General features: G+C 49.8%; 1 protein-coding gene across 1 annotated transcript; it reads left to right on the forward strand.

The window, feature by feature from the left end:
* Positions 1-986: 986 nt before the first annotated feature.
* On the forward strand, positions 987-16,797 carry SRP68 (signal recognition particle 68). The gene is made up of 16 exons (XM_082326843.1): positions 987-1,164; positions 3,278-3,344; positions 3,922-4,035; positions 4,989-5,184; positions 5,974-6,056; positions 6,290-6,399; positions 6,774-6,856; positions 7,104-7,244; positions 10,576-10,674; positions 10,982-11,046; positions 11,352-11,511; positions 12,210-12,304; positions 12,542-12,671; positions 13,098-13,173; positions 14,027-14,079; positions 14,542-16,797. Exons 1-16 carry the CDS (start codon positions 1,002-1,004, stop codon positions 14,767-14,769), a joined length of 1,863 nt encoding a protein of 620 aa, XP_082182969.1. The 5' UTR covers positions 987-1,001; the 3' UTR covers positions 14,770-16,797.
* The last annotated feature ends 1,947 nt before the right edge of the window (positions 16,798-18,744 follow it).

Here is an 18,744-nt window from a genome sequence, read left to right on the forward strand (position 1 = left end):
GGAAGGAGAGGCTCCCGGGACGGCGGCAGCACGGAGGGCCCTGCGCCGGCCGGGTGCAGCATCGCCCCGCGGGGACCGGTCCCGCAGCGCCCAACGTGTCCCCGCTCCCAGAAACCGGCACCTGGGGGCTGCTGGAGGACCGGGGCGGGCACGGCCGCCTTGGCCCCGCAGCAGCCCCGCGCGAGCCAGGATTCCCGGCTTTCCCAGCCACGGACCCGTCCTCAGGCCTCTCCTGGGGTGCTTTGGTCAATGAAGGTGCCGCCATTCGCGCGAGCCTCCTCCGGTCGGTTCGGCCAGCTCGCGGAGCAGCCCTGCGGTAGGGTCTCAAAACCTGCCCCCAAATCCCACCTATTTTACTGGGAAAGACGCGGCTTCACCGAGTTCCAGCTGCCGGGCCGGTGCAGAGCCAGCCCTGGAGCCAGGGGTCGGGCAGGGACAGGGGGAGGCCGGGGGGCTCAGCCCCGGGGGGCGAGGGGGACCGGGCTGGGGGGCCCGATCCTGGGGGGGCTCAGCCCCGGGGGGGGTGAGGGGGACCGGGCTGGGGGGCCCGATCCTGGGGGTGACCCTGGGGCCGGGGGATCAGCCCTGGGACAGCGGAGGTCGGGGCTGGGGGGCCCGATCCTGGGGGGGCTCAGCCCCGGGGGGGGTGAGGGGAACCGGGCTGGGGGGCCCGATCCTGGGGGTGACCCCGGGGCCGGGGGCTCAGCCCTGGGACAGCGGAGGGGGTCGGGGCTGGGGGGCCCGATCCTGGGGGGGTCAGCCCCGGGGGGGGTGAGGGGGTAACAGCAGGAGGGCCCGATCCAGCCGCGGGGGGGGGGGATGCATCCAAATCCTGCGTGAGCCCCCGCATTCCCGCTCCTGCGGGTCAGTTTCGCCCCCGCCCGGCCGGGTCCTCCCCTATCCCGTCTGCCCCCGCGGCGGCCGCGCTGGCCATGGCCTCGGCGCACGCCTCTCCTCCCCCGGCCCATGATGCAGCGCGGCGGCGGCGGCCCGCGCACAAGATGGCGGCGGAGCGGCAGGGCGCCGGCGGCGGCCGCGGCGGCGGCGGAGGAGGCGGCAGCAGCAGCGGCGGCGGCAGCAGCGGCGGCGCGGAGGAGAACAAGGAGAACGAGAGGCCGGCGGGGCCGCAGGCCGGCAGCCTCGGCGACAGCCTGGGCCTGGAGAGCATCCTGCGGCGCGGCGGTGGCGGGGGGACGTGGCAGGCCCGGCCCCGTGGGCGGCGGGGGGACGTGGCGGCCGCTGTGGGGAGCGCGGGGGCTCGCAGGCCCCGGGCGGGCGGGCACGGCCGCCCCTGCTTCCCCGCGGGAGAGGGCCGGGCCGGGCCGGGCGGCGGAGGCTCCCCTGAGGACGGCGGGCCCGCCCAGGCCGCGCTGCCCCGGCCTGAGGCGGGAGCCGGGCTGCGAGCCCTGGGGTCGGGGCCCCGGCGGTGCCGGGCGATGCTGGCCGGAGCGTGTGGGTTGGGCTGACCCGCGGCGTCCCTGGCGCTGAGGGCTTCCCCCGGAGGAGGTCGGGGAGGCAGCTTTGCCTCTCTGAGCCCTGGGTTTGTTCTTTACCTTTGCAGCTTCTCCTCCCGAGCCCCGTGACAGCGGCCGTCAGCCTTCAGAGCAGAGCCCCGTGCTGGGCTGCGTGCCGTAGATAAGAGCAGGCTCCCAGTAATCGTCTGGTGGTAATATTAATGCTTGAAGCGGGCGGTAGTGGAAAAAATAAATCTAACAGGTATGCTGGGATGGCAGACTGGTTCCTCTAGATTTAGCGCTTCTAAAATCTGATGTGGCATGAAAAGCTCCTGGCGTTTTTGTGTGTGAAACTTTCATGTGAAACTAGTCCAGCTGCACAGCTGCGATAGAGCCGAGTTTTATCTTCTGGGTGAGAGGAAAACTCAAGTGAAATAAGGCTGCGGTTTTCCGTTTAGCATATGGCAGGTGGTGTAAAGTCAGCAGCTGCAGGGTAAGATGGAGACAGTGATTGTCCTGGTAATGTTAGGGATACCTAAGTCAGTGAAAAAGTAAATAAAATAGGGGATGTGAATTCGGTGAGTAACTGCACTAAATGCTAAAAGACGGTCTGAAAAAAACCCTTAGGTAGACAGCGAGGACGAGGAGTGCTGTGTCGAGGCATTGCAGTCTGATTTGTTTGTTCCACAAATGCAGACTGACTCAGTGTAATAACTGTCGATGCAGGGTTTTAATACTTAAACCTGAAGAGACTTTCTTTTAGGTGTAATTCTAAGAAAACACTTAGAGGTCTGCCGTTTTACACTTGAAAAGTCTGATGGTTTCTTTAACTATAGTGATGGTATTTCTTTTGATGTCATCATTGTATAGTCTGGGTTTGGTTTTGTGTTTGTTTTTTTGTTTGTTTTTTTTTTTTTTAAGGCTTCTTGGTAAAGCTTAAAAGGGAAATTTTGGGATATAAATGCATGTGGCACAGAGATTTTCTTTCACAAAATAAAAACTGCCTTGTAAACTGAATTTCATCAGTTAATCTACTAGAATACAGCACGATTTTGTTTGGTAGCATAAGTGAATAAAGTAAACAAACGATGCACAGAAATCAGCAAATATGCTGAAGAATGCATAGACTGGATGGAAATCGTGGGGTGATGCTATTGCAAGTCATAGGCCAGTGCATTCTGTCATGGAATATTTGTTACAGTAATATGCAGTAAAACTAGAAATGTGATGAAAAACTGAGTAGAAAAGAAGCCCCTTGAATACTTCTGAAAAGCTCTTTTTAGGAGGTTCTCGGTATTCAGAAAGCAGTTTGTTTGTGGAAGCTGTGTCACAAAGGCAGCAGTGGTTCTGCTCAGTGTACGTCTGTCCTTTTCCTGAGAGATGGGACATTTAGGGGCAGGAAAGCTTCTCTCTCTTTCAGTTTTGCCAAGAAAACTGTGTCACAGTGTAATGGGGGGCGGTGTAGCGTAGCGAGGGCAGTCAGTTGTATTAGCCTAGATGCGTCTGTTGGCATAGCTTATGACCTGAAACGAGCTCTGGTAACAGCAGGACTCTCGTGGTTGTCTGTAAGAGGAGGTGCTTGTGGTACGTCTTAGTCCTGGCCTTGATGGCAGCCATGAAGCTCTGAAGTAAGCAGTGGAGTCATGAGGTCTTTTGGGACCATCGGTTCTCTCAGCTGCGCGGTTTTAGGAGGTTTCTGAGTACCCCTCTGTTCAAAGTGCATTTGATTAACGGAACCTATAGAGTTCCCTTCCGTTACTTTGGGGTAGAATGAAGAACTGGTAACAGGCTGTACTGTCAATCTGCCTTAACGCCAACCGCAGTCCTTCAGATCGTGAAGGAGTCGCAGCAGCAGCACGGTTTACGACACGGAGACTTCCAGAGGTACAGGTTAGTAAACGGTGTGGGTGTCTCGGAGTTACTAGTGTGACTTGGCTTACTTTAAAACGTAAACCCACTGTAGCAGGCAACAAAAAATATCTGCCAAGTAAATACCGCTTGACAAGTTGCTTCATGTGAAGCAATGTATTTTTTTTCCTTCATTAGACGTAACGTGCTGTGACTGTTCCATTTTGGAGGATACAGGCTGGCTCTTGTTTCTCTGTTGCCCTTTGAGAGCTTGTTTGTAACACCTCGCTGATAATCACTGTGTTCTTCCAGAACTGAGTTTTTAATAAATGTACATAAAGCAATTAGACAGCAAGGAGAACGTCATTCTGATTTTTCAAGATCAGGAATTATTACATGTCTTCTTACCTTTCTTGTATTCTATTAACCACTGGTTTACAGGTAGTTTCTGAACTACCTCTTACTGTATGTCATATATCGAGTTCGTAGTTGTTAAAACATTGCCTGTCACAGCCTTTAGTCCTTTTTTTTTTTTTTTTTTTTCTTCTGGTTGGAGAGAGCAATAAACAGAAACAAAGTTGTTCTTTGGCCAAACTGACTGTGGTCGTCTCTTCTTTAGGGGTTATTGCTCCCGTAGGCTAAGGCGGCTCCGAAAAACTCTCAACTTCAAGATGGGAAACAGGCACAAGTTCACCGGGAAGAAAGTAACCGAAGAGATTCTCTCAGACAACAGGTACGGTCACTGGATGGAATCGGGCATTCCGTATGTTAGTGAATAGTTTCTTTCATTTGAGTAATTTAGGTTCATGTGGGTGTGGTGGAAAACTGTTCTGCGCAATATACTCAGAAGAGTTTCTTTGCAGTGCAGGGGGAAGAGGCACTGCTCAGATCCTGCTTCATCATGGGAACAAGTGGGAGAAGAGGGAGCAGCAACAGCCAGTTCCTTCTCTTCCCTTGTAGTTGTTAAAATGGGTTCTTTTCATAATCAGCAAATTTGATTCAGTATCAAATCAGTAAAAGAGGAGATGCGTATTCAGATCTGTTGCAAGGTAGCCGTGTGAGTGCTGATAACGTAAATGGTGTAGCCAGCAAGGTTGTGGTTGGAGACATAATGCCTTCCCTTTGAACAGAAATACTGGATTGCAAGTTTTACTTAAGACTTTCAAAATTTGGCAGGATGCTTGTCTGACAGAATATATGGAGAATAACCAGGACCGTGGACTCATTTCCCAGCTTTTAGAAACGCTTGGAATGTCTGCTGTCTCATCTTTTCTTGTGGGAAAAAGAAAACGTGATGTCTTCACCTGTACTGTTAAGAAGCCAGCTGCATTATAGCATTAGCTGGTGGGAAAACAGACATGTTTACCCGTATTCAACCAGTTTGAAGAGCGACCTAAAATCATAATCCCTTTGTCTTCGCAACATCTGTGGTGCTGCACAGCGATACCAAATTCTCTTCCTCAGTTGGATGATTACACTTCTGTAGTGAGAAATACAGTAGAAAAGTTAGGGGTAAGACGACTTTGTGTGCTTAGAATGTTAAGAAATAAAAGCATCTACCTCTTATTAACCAAGCCAAGCTTTTGTTACCAAACTTTGCAGATCACGTGGCGAAGAACTAGAGGTGATGTGGTAATTCTTGTTTGAATGTCATCATTTTTTCGTTAATCTTCGCCTGCCCCCCAGGTATTTGCTGTTGATTCTGATGGATGCGGAGCGAGCCTGGAGTTACGCCATGCAGCTGAAGCAGGAAGCAAACACAGAACCTCGCAAGCGATTTCACTTGCTGTCTCGCCTGCGCAAAGCTGTGAAACATGCCGAGGAGCTGGAGCGACTGTGTGAGAGTAACAGAGTGGATGCCAAAACAAAGCTGGAAGCTCAGGTAACCGCTGACGCTTTGATCTCGTTTTACAGCAAAAGCTGAAAAAAAACCCCTTTGGATTTTGGGTGAAGAGATTATTCTCATCTGGCAGTAGACAATCAAAATTGACTGATTCTCGAACCGGGTAATGGCTCCCGTTGAATAGCTTGGAGTTGCTGTTAATGCAGCTGCTGGAATCGCAGAAATAACCAGTGGGAGCAGCCAAGATGAGGACCTGGTGTTTAGAAGTTGATTAAGTGTATCAAATGATTCTCCTTGCTTTGAAGAGCAGCACGTTTAATAAAAGTAAAAAGAGAGAGACTAAGATGATGCAACACAGCCTAAGAGACTGTGCTTATCTGTTGAGTTATCTATTAAATGCCCTAAAGCAGCCACCTAGAACACAGACTTGTGGCCTGGGTTCCTGGAACACAGAAAGCAACTGTGTTGTGACACCAGCCTCTTTGAACGAGGGGCTGCAGTGGTACGCAGTTGATGAAAACGGCCGTTTCGTAGCTTATTGCTGGGAAAAAAAAAAGTTTTGTGACATTAGTGGGCCATGTTGATTGCATAACAAGCAAGAAACATCTTTGCTTTCATCTCCTTAGAAATGTAGCAATGTCAGTTAAAAGGAAAAAAGGTAGGTAGCTATAACCCATAATCCAAATCAGTTGTTTCTGTGGGAAGACAAAATGAAAAGGGCAAGGCTTAATCACTGACTGTAGGCGTCGCAGCAGCCTTCGTGCTAAAGGTTGCACAAACCGAGCTGTCGGTCTTGGGGAAATTAACTTGCCCTTGCGCTGTCTGCAGGCATACATGGCTTACCTCACAGGAATGCTTCGCTTTGAACACCAGGAGTGGAAGGCAGCAATGGAGGCTTTCAACAAATGCAAGTGAGTTCCCCCACTTCACCAGCTTCATTTAGTAAATAGTATTGGATCGGTCCAGTAAGTTTATATCCTGTATGTTCGGCAGCTCTGCGAGTTGTTTAGTTGGTTGTGCGCTTAACTGGGAGGTACTACTGAAGAAATAGCGTCCTCCAGAGTAGAGAGACAAACTCTTCCTGTAAGATAGCATCTCACAAAGCGACACATACTGCAGTGTTAATATTTACTCTTTGCTGTAGGACCATATATGAAAAACTGGCCAATGCTTTCACAGAAGAGCAAGCTGTACTGTACAACCAGCGTGTGGAAGAGATCTCGCCCAACATTCGCTACTGTGCCTATAATATTGGTAAGGAAAGGGGGTTACCTAATCTGCAACAAAGAGCCAGGCTTGTTCACAGGAAAGGAGTATTGACTTGATAGCTAAATACTGGTCTAAGTGACATTGCAGTGCGTCTGTAGTATTTTGGGACAAATTGTGCGCACATTCTGGGTCAGTTTAGCGGTGGAGAAATATACTCATTTTGCAACAGTGCATGTGGTTTCGTGTAAAAAGACAAAATGCCAGTTTGCAGTAGCTTGCTTATGAAGTCAGAAAGAAATTGCAAATTTATCCCCTTTGTCCCCAGATTGCCAGTATAAAATCTATCGATTAGCTTTTCTACATTAAAATAATTGGTGAACTCAGATGGAAATGTGATCTTGATTTGTTAATTCTCTCAGGTGACCAGTCTGCTATAAATGAGTTGATGCAGATGAGACTGAGGTCTGGTGGCACTGAAGGTCTTCTTGCAGAAAAACTGGAGGTAACTTATTTGCATTCTTCAAGTTGAAGCATTCGTTGTCACTCTGTTGAGCGCAAATATTGCTGCAGCGCCCCATTCAAGGGCCAAAACGTATCAGAAGAGAGCAAGCAAGCCTGGGTTCTGTGGGGAACCGCACTTCCCTGAAAAGCCCTTTCATTTCAAAATAGTCAAGTCTAATGTGAATTTGAAACATTCAGTTTTGGATACCTTAAAGTTCAAGCTCGTAAGTTCAGTCTGTTCTCTACAGGCGCTGATTACCCAAACTCGAGCAAAGCAGGCAGCCACAATGAGCGAGGTGGAGTGGAGAGGAAGAACTGTTCCGGTGAAGATAGACAAAGTGAGGATCTTCTTGCTGGGGCTGGCTGACAACGAAGCAGCAATTGTTCAGGTAACCCAGAAGCCATCTCCGGTGCCGGTGTTCTGTCCTCTTTCCTTCGATGTGCAAGATAATACACGATACCTGGGCGAAAAGCTTTTGAATAAGTTTTTTCTCAAACTGGGGGTTGGAAGGCTAAAAGTAAAAGTGAGGGTATTGACTGTAAGCCAGAGCTGAAGCGTCAGCTGGGGACGGCTCCCGCGGTCTCCTCGGCGGCAGTCTGGGAGATCTGTTCTGAGCGTTACTGCTTTTGCGAACGCTCTGTGCCGCACAGAAGCACTGCCTTTCAGTGGCAGGGTGATAACCGTTATTATTTGTAAGTCACTTGGAAGTGAAGGTTACAGTTTTAGGAGTAACTGGTTTTGAATTACTGTTCTCATTTCTTTAAGTATCTTGCTCAAATGCTCCAACTTCAGAGCAACCAAAAGAAGAGAGATACGTATCAATCACCTTTTTTCAGCAATAAAAAGCAATTTGCCAGGTGAAGCAGGTGCTATGAGATCTATAGCATTCTCTTCTCGACTTACGCAAATCCTCAAAAGCAGGAAGAGGGTTACTACGTGTCAGGATGTAAATGAATTTCACAGGTCAGAGTTCTGAAACACTTGCAGTGGCTCACACTATGCACGTCTTCAGTATTGCAGCCGAGTTTTCCACATGGAGCTTTTTCCTTGGAAATGGTGCCCAGGTGGTGTATTCTGCTTCCCAGTGGCTGCGTGCGGCACCCTTGCTGTTTGAAAAGGCAGCGGAAGGATCTTTAGTAACAATTGTTGCCACTAAAGATGGGCTTTTTGCAGCATCAAAAAGCATTTACCACCAGGAGGATGATGATGATAAATAGAAATTTAGATGATAAAATGAAAACCCTGCAAAGGTAGGAGGCAAGCGGGCAAGAGCAGGAGATAGTGTTAAGGAGACAGCGTGAGTACGATAAACGGGATAGGGCTGGGTAGGAAACCTTAGCGTTAACCACTCTTGTCGTAATGTTATGAATTGTATGTTGCTGAATTTCTTTCTTTGTGGGTAGTACGTTAGCATGGCCAGCAGGTGGAAGCGCAGCTTAGAATTCAATATTCCCTCCTGTAATTTCCATCCTGCCAGGGTGCCTTTTCGGTTTAGTTGCCCTCTTTGTTCCATAAAGCTGTGGCAGAGCAGTGATCTGAATTTGTTTTCGTTTTGCTTTGTGTTCCTTGGAAGCTCTGACTGAACAGAGGAGTTTTGTGGTACTGGATCACAACTAGTATTGGTGCGAGCTGGGTGCACAGCAGCAGTATTTACATTCCCAGAGGGCTAAAACTTGGCGTTCTGAAAGCAGCTCTGCAGTTGCTGCGTCAGCTGTGATGGGCAGTCCAGCTTCAGCTAAATGTACTGTGGTCCCTGGGATCTTTGGCACCTTTCTGCTGGTCTTCACTAAGTTGAAACCCTAACGTAACAGCAGTGCTCTTCAGGGTTTGATTAGAAGCAAACACAACTCTGCGTTTTGTGTAAAAATGGAGATTCTCGGCACAATTATATCGGTCTTCAGTGTCTTATTGGTAATGGGAGAAACAGAACAAATAAGCCAAACTGAAATATGGATCCAAGTTGAAAATTACTTAATGTCGGCCCTTTTGTACACTTGAATGCATGACTTCAAGGGCCCGTTGACTCCAGCCGGGTAGAAGCGAGAAGGCTAAAGGGCAGAGCACGGAAGTGTGCTCCTATCTGGTATTGCCTCAAGGATTCTGTGGTCATCTCTGGTAACTAGGACCGTAGCAAAAATTGGTGGTAATAACTTCCAGAGATGATACACAATGTTTCAGAACAAATTAAAAATTACGAGTGAGCACTCCTAGACTTTCAGAATTGGGTTCAGTGGGATCAGTTCCCTGGATCCCTTTACGACTGAACCTGTGCTGTTCTGTCAGGGCATCTGAATCACCAGTCGTAGCACTTGCATCTCAGTTTTATGATCTGATGTCTCCCAAATCAGAACATAAGGGTATTTACACATAGAATCAGTTTAACGTTAGGAGTTTTTGCTTAGAAAGGAAAGCCTTTGTTTCGTTGCACGGCCCAGCCCTTTCCCTGTTTGTGCTTGACTGATGATCTGGCCGTGTCTGTCTTCATTTTTGTGCATACAGTGAAATTGCTGTGCTCCTCGGGTGAGGTTGAGAATGCTGTCAGACTCGTCTCTGGTTATTCTCAGTAGTTAGTCCCACCTTAAAAATTCTTGCAGCAAATCTCAGGGAAAAAAAAAAAAAAAACCAAATCCAAAAAACTGCCTTCATCTCGGGTCAAGAGGCCTGAGGCTTTGTGTGGGAGTAAAAATGACATTCCTCAATGGGTTTGCAAACCTGAAAAGAGAGAGGCAGAGACCGTAGAGCTCTACTGAAGATAAACAAGCGAGCATGTTTTTAGACAGTTTTCTATTCATTTGGACAATTGCAAATTTGTTGCAGCAATGTTCATCTTAGGCTGTTACGTGACATGGAAGTGGTATAACACAGTGCTGATACGCTCTAATCCCTCCTTCGATTGCTAAGTTGAGGTTTGTTTCTGGGCAGTTTTCTCTTACTGAGTCCGTAAGAGCCTTGCGATCCCCATCTGGTTACGTTCTCGGTCACCAGAATGGCAGCTGAGTTTGGGCTTGGGTACGTTGTTTAATTGGGTATGTGATATGCCAGTCCATCAGGCAGAGAGCGGGCTTCAACTTGTTTTTCAAAAGTTGCTTTCAGATTTTGGTTTTGGGGCAAAAAGCCAAAAGCTGCTCCATTTTTTTTGACAAAACTTGTGGTGGCAGCAGAAAAGCACTCAGTCACTCCTGCTACTAAAATACAGGGCTTCAAACAAGCAAATTATTGCCACTGAGAGCATTACTAGAGTGGGAGCGTAGAAAAGATAACCATCTGCGTGTTCTTACCACATGAGGGAAGTTAAATCAGCATAACAAGAGCAGGCTAGGTTGGTAGTTTGCCAGTTCAGTAACGCTCAGCTCTGCTGTTGCTGGGCCTTTCCCACAGTGCAGTCCAGCCTCAGCTGTTCGCGGAGCAGTGCGGGTGCCGTCCGGGAAGGGCGTTGCTGGGAAGGTGGCTGTTGCAGGGATGAGGCGATCAGGGCTGTGTGCGCTAGGCCTTCAGTGCTGCTAAATTCTCAGCACTGACCACGTTCCCCGCAATTTCTGGCAGTTTGCCCCCGGAACATACTGCAGGCAGGTACAGACTGGAGTTCTGGCTAGCCGTGGGTCTTAAAGCCATAATTTGGGAGAAACTTTGTTTAATCTCCGCAGTTAATTCTTGAATCACGGGATGCAAAATACAAAAATTTTTGATAGATATCTGTCTGAACTTTCCTTTGCTCTTAGGCAGAAAATGAGGAGACAAAGGAACGTTTGTTTGAATCTTTACTCAGCGAGTGTAGAGATGCCATTCAGGCTGTTCGGGAAGATTTGAAACCAGACCAGGTAAGCAGCAAACATCAGTGTTTCTACTTTCAACAACATAGTGTTTTTTTGGGACTGATTTGTTACTGTTAAACTTGCTTAACAGTACAAGTGGCTGGGATTTCTTTAATAAAAAGCTGCAGAAGGGTCTATCACCTTTGATTTTATTCTCTTCAGAACTGGAGAGGGTGCATAGCAATGTAGAAGCCCTCATTCTCTTGCCAGAAGTCTGTTATAACTTCCTTGGTTTACCCAAAGCTTGAGGTTTTATTCCCTCACCTGCCAGTTTTCAGTAATTCATGCAGCACTTTGTCCCCAATTCTTGCAGAAGCAGCGGGAACACGCTCTGGAAAACGATTCTGGGAAGGTGTCCAACATCCAGTACTTACACAGGTAATGGGCAAACATTGCTGCCTGTACTACTGTGAAGTCATGCTCTTATGTCAAGATTTTATTTTTGTTTGTTTTTGGTTTATGGGGGTTTTGTTCTGGGCCTCCGAGATCTCAAAGAATGACCGTACAGATAAGGATCTGATTCATGCAGCTTTGAAAACATTTTACTTAAGATTCTCGTGTTGACCTTTCAGATGTTTTTCCCCTACTAGCATCAGCTTAGACTGGGGGGAGGAGTTTTTTCGGAAGAAAGATTAACGTCTGAGTAGTTCTGGCAGTCTGCTAATGGCATTTTATCTTTTTAGTTATTTGACTTACATCAAGCTGTCAACAGCCATCAAACGCAATGAAAGCATGGCAAAGTCTCTGCAAAAGGCGCTGCTGCAGCAGCAGCGGTCAGAAGAGGATGGCAAGCGCACACCACGGCCTCAGGACCTGATCCGTCTTTACGATATCATTTTGCAGGTAATGCTGGGGAAACAAATCTACTCGTTCATACTAACTGGAGAACTTTAGTACAGAAGGCTCTTGTAGAAAGTATAGCAGTGCAAGTGAACTGCCCGTGAAGTCTGAAGAGCAGCTCAGTACCTACAGTAACCTTGTTGAAGATGTTCAGCATCTACATGAAGCACAAAGAAATCCTTTTAGCTGTGAACAGAAAAGGCTGCTGGAATGGTTGCCCTTGGTTTTACACTCTAATGCAGTTTTAAAATAGTTTTTCTGACTATTCTGTGCAGCACTCTGCTAGCTGCCTTATTTTCTGCTGGCCAGAAAAAGTAGCAGCTAAAAATACTTAAAATGTCCTTCCTCATAAAGAGTTTCTCAATTTCTCACATAAATTTTCAATTAACTGTGGGAGCCTGTGGCTGAAGCAGTTGCGAATGGGAAAGGGAAATGCCTTCTGAAAGAATTACTTCATGTGAAATCTGAAGAGTCTTTGTCCTAATTCCTGTTTGTGTCAGGAAATCTGTCCTGAGGGCAAGCTTGCACGAGTTTCACTGAGTGTCCTTCACAAGGCTAGCATACTGATAATTAGAAAAACTGGAAGCTATTTCCATGGGAGTGTACTGTTGACTTGTGAAAAGGGGCAGCTTTCTCTTACTCCAGCAGATTCCAGAGGGAAACAACGCCTGCATTTGTTGCTCTGACTCTCTTTTGCACAGAACCTCGTGGAACTGACACAGCTTCCTGGCCTAGAAGAGGACAAGAACTTCCAAAAAGAGATTGGATTGAAGACGCTCGTGTACAAAGCTTACAGGTGACTGAGAAGCAGCCAGGTTTTCTTTAGCAGCCGTTACATCTTCAAAGTTTATTATTGCAAAGCTCTATGTGCTGTACAGGGCTTTGATGCAGTTTCCTCTGCCCTTTTGTGAAATGAAGACTGGATGCTAAGGGGAAACTGGCCAGTGCTTCTTAATAATATCTTCTCTTATCAGTCATTTGAGTTGGCAAAAGGGCGACAAACACATCAATGAGCCACTCTTCGCTCTTGCAGGTGTTTCTTCATTGCGCAGTCCTATGTCCTGGTAAAGAAATGGAGTGAAGCTCTTGTTTTATATGAAAGAGTGCTGAAATATGCCCGCGAAGTTCAGTCTGGAGCTGGAGCTTATACGAACAGCTTGAAGGTAGGAACCCAATCCTGTGTGTGGAAGGGAGCTGAAATTTAAAAAAAGCTCTGTCCCAGCATTTATTGTCGATTAGAGCTAGACTGTTACAGTTCCAGGCTGATGTTTGAGTAGGGAGAAGGGTGATACAAGTGTGACTGCTTGACACATTATGGTAGAGACTGTCTAGTGAGGTGAAAACGCTTCAGCTGGCCACTTGCTGTAACAACTCCGTAACAACTGCCCACACTTTCCCCCATCTGCACTTTCTGTCGTACTGCTTCTGTAGCACCCGAAGGACTGTGCTGTAGCTTTTCCTCGTCTGGGAAGGCTTATCGGCACTAGGACTTAATTTCTTAGTTCTTACTTTGTCAGGTTGTACCTTTGTCCTAACTCTTAAACTCTGCCACGTTTCAGGCTCTCAAATAATTTTCTTTAATGCCCTAGGAGCTGCCTGATGTTCAGGAGCTGATCACTCAAGTCAACGCAGAGAAATACTCCTTGCAAGCAGCAGCTATATTAGGTGAGTTGCACAATTATACTAGAGCTCTAACGTCTCTTGAATAATGGCCCTGCAGCTATTTCATTCCTTTTATTTCATTTCTGAAGCTCCATATGTTTTTCCACTTCACTCTGATCTCTGTAGGCTCTGGAAAACATTCCCCCCCCCCAGTTCTAGGTTTTTCTAGCCGTGTGTAGTGCAGCTAGGCAACCAGTGAGTGGACATTTGGCATCTTGCTCCCCGCCCAGAGATGTGAAAACGCTTCGTGAGGATGTGCACCTATTTTGGTAACCTGCACAGAACATTCTGTTTAGTGTTTAATTTTTTTGCTGCAAACAAGTTGACCTTACTCATCCCAGTTTTGCCTAGCTGGGAGAACTAACTACTGAGGAAGCGGAGAGCAGTGATGTTCTGATCTTTGTCGGTGCTGACCAGGTTAGGGGAACTTTGGGGGAATGGGTGAACTTTAACTTCTTGGGCTGCTGTTTTTGCTGCGCCTGCTGCTGGAAACCCACGGTAAGTAATGGATTGCCTTGTCTTTTATTGCCTCACTGCTGCTTTAACAGACCCCGCTGGGGTCATCTCCTCATCTGCTGCTTTGTGCTGAACTCCAAAATCTGTGCTTCTTTCAGGAGCTTCTGACAACAATGTGAAAGAGCAGCTCTCCATCACTGGAGAGCTGTGTTGGTTGTAGATGAGTACGTGTGATCCTCTTAGCCTAGAAAGCAAGTTGATTCTACTGAAAATATTGTCTTGTGTATCCCAGAAAGCGAGGATCATAGCTAAGCTTAGAGGACAGCTGGCTCCTGAGACGGTCTTAATTTATGCCAAGACCTAGCCTGTTGTTCTTACCACCTTTTCTTCAATTTTGCAGATGCAAACGAGACTCATGAGACTGAGTCTCCATCTCAGGTCAAGGATGGCAAGGTAAGAGCTGAGAGCTCAGGCAAATTCCAGTAGTGTTCTTAGCGAGTATGACTTCTAACCTGTTGGCTGAGTGTCTCTTACAACTCAAGAAATGTTTGGGGTTTGGTTGTGACTGTGCGTCTAAGAGATTTTATTAGGCTTGTTTTCCTTCTGCGAGTCCTAAAGGTGGCTGGCAGGGTGGGGTTCCTTGGGTAGAACCTAGGCTGCTGCTTGCAGCTTCTAGCATGGCATCTTCATTTTTTTTAAATTCCGCTTTCTCCCTGCACATGGGAAGGATTTCCAGAGTTCCTGCAGCAATGCTTTGACAGGGGTTCGAATAATTTTCAAGGGCCCAAGGCGTCGCACAAGGGAACTTCAGCCTCTGTTGTCTCAGTTGCTGCTTAATCCTCTTTGCTTGTTTGACCCTTGTCAGCTTTGATGTGACCTGTGTGTAATTTGTGTTTCTGCACCCGTCTCTTTCAGCCCCTCTCGGAACGGTTTGAGACTTTCTGCCTGGATCCTTCTCTTGTCAGCAAGCAAGTCAGCCTCGTGCACTTCCCGCCGGGCTTCCAGCCCATCCCGTGCAAACCCTTGTTCTTTGACCTGGCCCTTAATCATGTTGCTTTCCCACCTCTGGAGGACAAGGTGGAGCAGAAGGCCAAGAGTGGCCTCACCGGATATATAAAGGGCATATTTGGATTCAAAAGTTAACCAGGACCCCCTGAGGAACAGAGGTTTTATTCTGTATTGAAGGAAAAGCTCCAAGAGGTTCTAGGACACAAATATCTGCACCCGCAACCGACAGAGGGAGGTTTTACCATCTTCTTCCCTGTGTTCTGTGTAAATGTCTGTGCACTTACGTTCTCTCCCAGTGTATTAAAGGCAAACAGTCTATTCAGAAACATACATACACTATAAATAGCTGAAAAGAATCTGGAGCACAGAGAAATTCCATTCTGCTTGGAGAAGCTGGAGCTTGCTTTGTGACCAGCGGCCTGTTCAGGGCCCGCACGCATCTCCCTACCGTGGCCCAGGGCACAGGCATGACTTGATTCCTCCCCCCCATTATTTGACACTGTGGTTTGGTATTTTGGTCTGGAAATCTGGGTGCGATGGGGAAACAGGCAAAAGCAGATGCAGAACTAAACCAGCAAGTGAGGCTGCCTACGCGAAGGCTCTGACACAGTAGCCAAGGGGGCTAGCGTCTCCTCCCTTTCGACTCGCAGGCCTCACCGAGAGGCATGTGTAGTTAGGTACAGAGAAGTCTCTGTATTTTTTAAAAATGTGACATTCAGAAATGACAAAATGGAGCCTCTTTCCCTATCGATAAGGACGGTAAATACCTTACCAACGTTAATGGTTACCCCCGTTGTGGGGGCGTATAACCCGAGTTTGTACTCTGGGCCGAAAGGATCCTTTATTGAGACGCGTTTTGTTAAGGACCTAAATGCAGCATAGAACCTATTCCTCCAGGGCTTTTCCTGGGCACCTGGCTTCGGGGGTGGCTTTAGAAATAGCTGCTTGCTCTTCGTGGGAAGTTGGGTCTGTCGGTGTCCGTCGTGTCTCTGATCTGAAGCTTGCCTGAAAACAAGATGATCTTTTTCTGGCGTTGATCTGTTGCTTTTCCCCTCCTCCTCGGTCGGTTGATAGACCTGACGCGAGGGGTGAGCGGCAGCAGGCCGGTAGGTTGTGGAGTGACAGATCCGCTCCGTCATGCCAGAGGGCTTTTTTTTATGAAGCGCCCAGGTGCTATGGTGATAGGCACTTCCAAATTGCGGGTAATTTCATAATCGTGATCATTTAAACGGGAGGGAAAAAAACGCAGCACATGGGCAGAACTGTTCCTAAATAAAGTATTTGGAAGTTTCCACCAGCGACGTTTGGGTTTTCACTCGGTCCGTGGCTGGGCGCTGAAGCGGCGGCCTGTCCGAGCTGCCGCAGCTCTCCTGCGCCCGCTGGCGCGACTTTGCGCTCTTCCTCCATTTTTAGGCACCGGCGTTAATAGGGGTGGAAACAGAAGAGCTGTTTAAAAGGATCGGATCGTTGTTGTCGTGGGAATTTTGCGTGGAAGGTGCATGTCAGAGGAATGGGGGGAATTAACAGTTCCCATCATTTTAATATGAACGTTTGCGTCTTTGTTCCAAGTTGATTTGGTTTGTGAGTTCTCAAAGTACAAAGCAGCTTTCAAGAGGACTCTGTGCTCAGAAAGAGGTAAGAGGAGGAAGAGGAACTTCGTGTTTGCGTTTAATTCGTGCGACATGGAAACAAAATGGGAATTTCTGGTATTGTAGCTAATTCCATTTGCCTCTGGATGCCGGGGGGGTTTGCAAGGGAAAGGGTAAAGCTGACAGAAGCGTGGCAGACTAGTCATCGGGTGGCAGTTTCTAGAAAACGTGGTCTCGAACGGCAGATTTCTCTTCCCCGTGAAGCCTGCTTCCGTTTAGACAAGGAGGGGTCGGGCGAGAAGCGGCGCAGGCGTGCGCTGGTTGATCTGCCTGACGGCGCCTGTCGGCGTACCTCAGCCTGAGCTGCGCTCTCCTGTTCGGCTTTTATATCGAATCACTTGGAGAACTGTTCTGCTCGCTTTGCAAAGCAAACTCCTTTCCGCTCTCGTACCGCGAATCTGCGTGGTGCCTGGATTGACGCCGGGGAAACTCCTACCGCGGCCGCTTTCTCATCGGTCACTGGTACAGAACGCTGAGAGCAATCGGCCTCTATGGCAAACGTCTTTTGACAGAGAGCTATTTGGTTGAACGCAGATAAGAAATCTGAAAACAATAAAGTTTTATTCCTGACCTCTGAGGCGTGTTATGTTGAGGGCTGGGAACACCGAGCGCTCTTGGCCTCCCAGGCGTTCGGAGGATGAAGGTCAGAGCAGCACCTGGGGCCGCTTCGCCCCGGGGAGCGGAGGGCCTGCTGCCTGAAGGCTGGGCCAGCGCGCGCCGCTCTCGGGGCTGGCTTGGCTTGTTTGTTTTGATGTGGTGGTGATGGAAAGTGGGTAGAGGGGGGTTTGTAACCAGTGTCGTGGCTTAAATGGCGTGGAAGGCACTGATGAGGCACTAGGAAAAAACCTAAAAATGGAAAAAAAGGGGGGGAAAAAAAGTACTCTTATTCTGTCTGATGAAAACCAGACCCACAACGTTTATCAAGGCTTTTAGCCCTGCGGCGGAGCTTGGAATGGCAAAGGTGAGGCTTGGGCAGCAGCGGTGGCGAGGGAAGAGCGCGGGCGAGCGAAGTGCCCGGTGCGGCACGCACCAGACCGATGCCCGGCCCCAGCCCCGGCGAGGTGCGGAGCCCTGGCGCCGTGCTCGGGCGCCGCCTTGCTGCTCTGTTTTCATCAGGCCGCGCTGGTCGCGTTAAAGCGTTTGCCCTCTTTCCGTGGATTGGCGAGCCGGCCGGGCGACGGCCCGCGAGCGGAGCTCCAGCAGAACGGGCAAGGTGATGGCTGTCGGGCGCGTGTCCTGCGGAGCGCCTGCGCGCCTAGCTCCGGAATCGTAACGCGGGCCGAGTTGGCCGTGCCCGCTGCCCTTGCGTGGGTTACGATGGGAGCGGGGGGCCCCTCACGGCCCTCGGCCCCGCCGTCAGCGAGGCACCGCTGTCTGGGGCGATGGCCGCTGGGTCACGCACTCCGAGGGGCCTCGTGACAACGTCGTGAGGGACAAACGGGACACGGGAGAAGCGATCAGCATGAGGCGAACCGGGCGGCTCACAGAGAAATGAGAGGTGATGCTTGGGGTAGCAATAGCCTGGCCTGGGAGCTCCTCAGTATCAGCCTCTGCCTCTAAAGCAAGGAATTGGGGGCGTTTTAAATGGAAGGTGGCCTGTTCCTGGGGGAAATCATCGCTGCTTAATCCGAGCTGCTTCAGCGGGACGGCGTCCCGGGGGGCACAGAGGTCCCGGGGGGCACGGGCGTCCCGGGGGGCACGGAGCCGTTGCAGGTTGGGTGGGCAGCCCGTGTCGCGTGCCCGGCGGCGAGGGGCTGCGGGCCCCGGCGGGGAGGTGGGGGAATCCTTGTCCAGCCACGGTGGCAGCGGGGAGGGCCAGGCTCTTGGGAGAAGATGCGTCCGCGGAGAGGTGTCTGCTCCCGCGCGGCTCTCCTCGGCTGCCCCCTTGGAGCTACAGGCACAAACACCCTGTGGTGGTCAGCTCGGCACGTAAATTGGGAGTTTGCTAACTTAAAGGAGGGATTTGATGTGATCTTGATTGTAAATGGCTGCTCCTCTTTTTCTTCAGGATGGGATTACCGTTTCCAAACCTAAGGACAGCTGGAGGTCAGTTTGTCTGCCAAAGAGGAGCCCGTTCTGATCCGGGTGGGAGGAACGCGTGGTGGGTGCCCTCCGTGTGTAAGGCGAAGCTCCAGGAGGGAGGACGGAATAGGACAGGGAGCAGACGATCATCCTGAAAGCCGCTCGGCAGAGGCGGGCTGGCGGCAGCCTGTGTGCTCTGAGCTTTCCTGGGGCTGAGGCAGGAGCAGCGGCAGCTCCGGGTGCCTGCTTTGCCTTCTCCTCCTCCCCTGCTCTCAGTCGAGGCAGCGCTGGCAGCGCTGCGGGCTGCAGCCGCCCGCCCAGCCCAGCGACCGGGGTCGCTGCTCGAGTCCCGCGTCTTCCCGGGACCTGCCCCAGCCGCCCCCGGCGCTCGGAGGGCTCGGTGCGGAGCGGCTCTGCTCCGGGAGCTGATCGCGCAGCG

This window comes from Platalea leucorodia, assembly GCF_965183815.1.
Source record: "Platalea leucorodia genome assembly, chromosome: 14".
In the NCBI taxonomy this organism is placed as follows: Eukaryota; Metazoa; Chordata; class Aves; order Pelecaniformes; family Threskiornithidae; genus Platalea; species Platalea leucorodia.

Bases quoted from the DNA above. Each gene is read 5' to 3' on its own strand.
- SRP68 (XM_082326843.1), top strand. From the start codon at position 1,002: ATGGCGGCGGAGCGGCAGGGCGCCGGCGGCGGCCGCGGCGGCGGCGGA. The intron at 6,057-6,289 runs GTGAGTTCCCCC...TCTTTGCTGTAG, and splicing joins GAGGCTTTCAACAAATGCAA to GACCATATATGAAAAACTGG. The intron at 6,857-7,103 runs GTAACTTATTTG...TGTTCTCTACAG, and splicing joins TTCTTGCAGAAAAACTGGAG to GCGCTGATTACCCAAACTCG.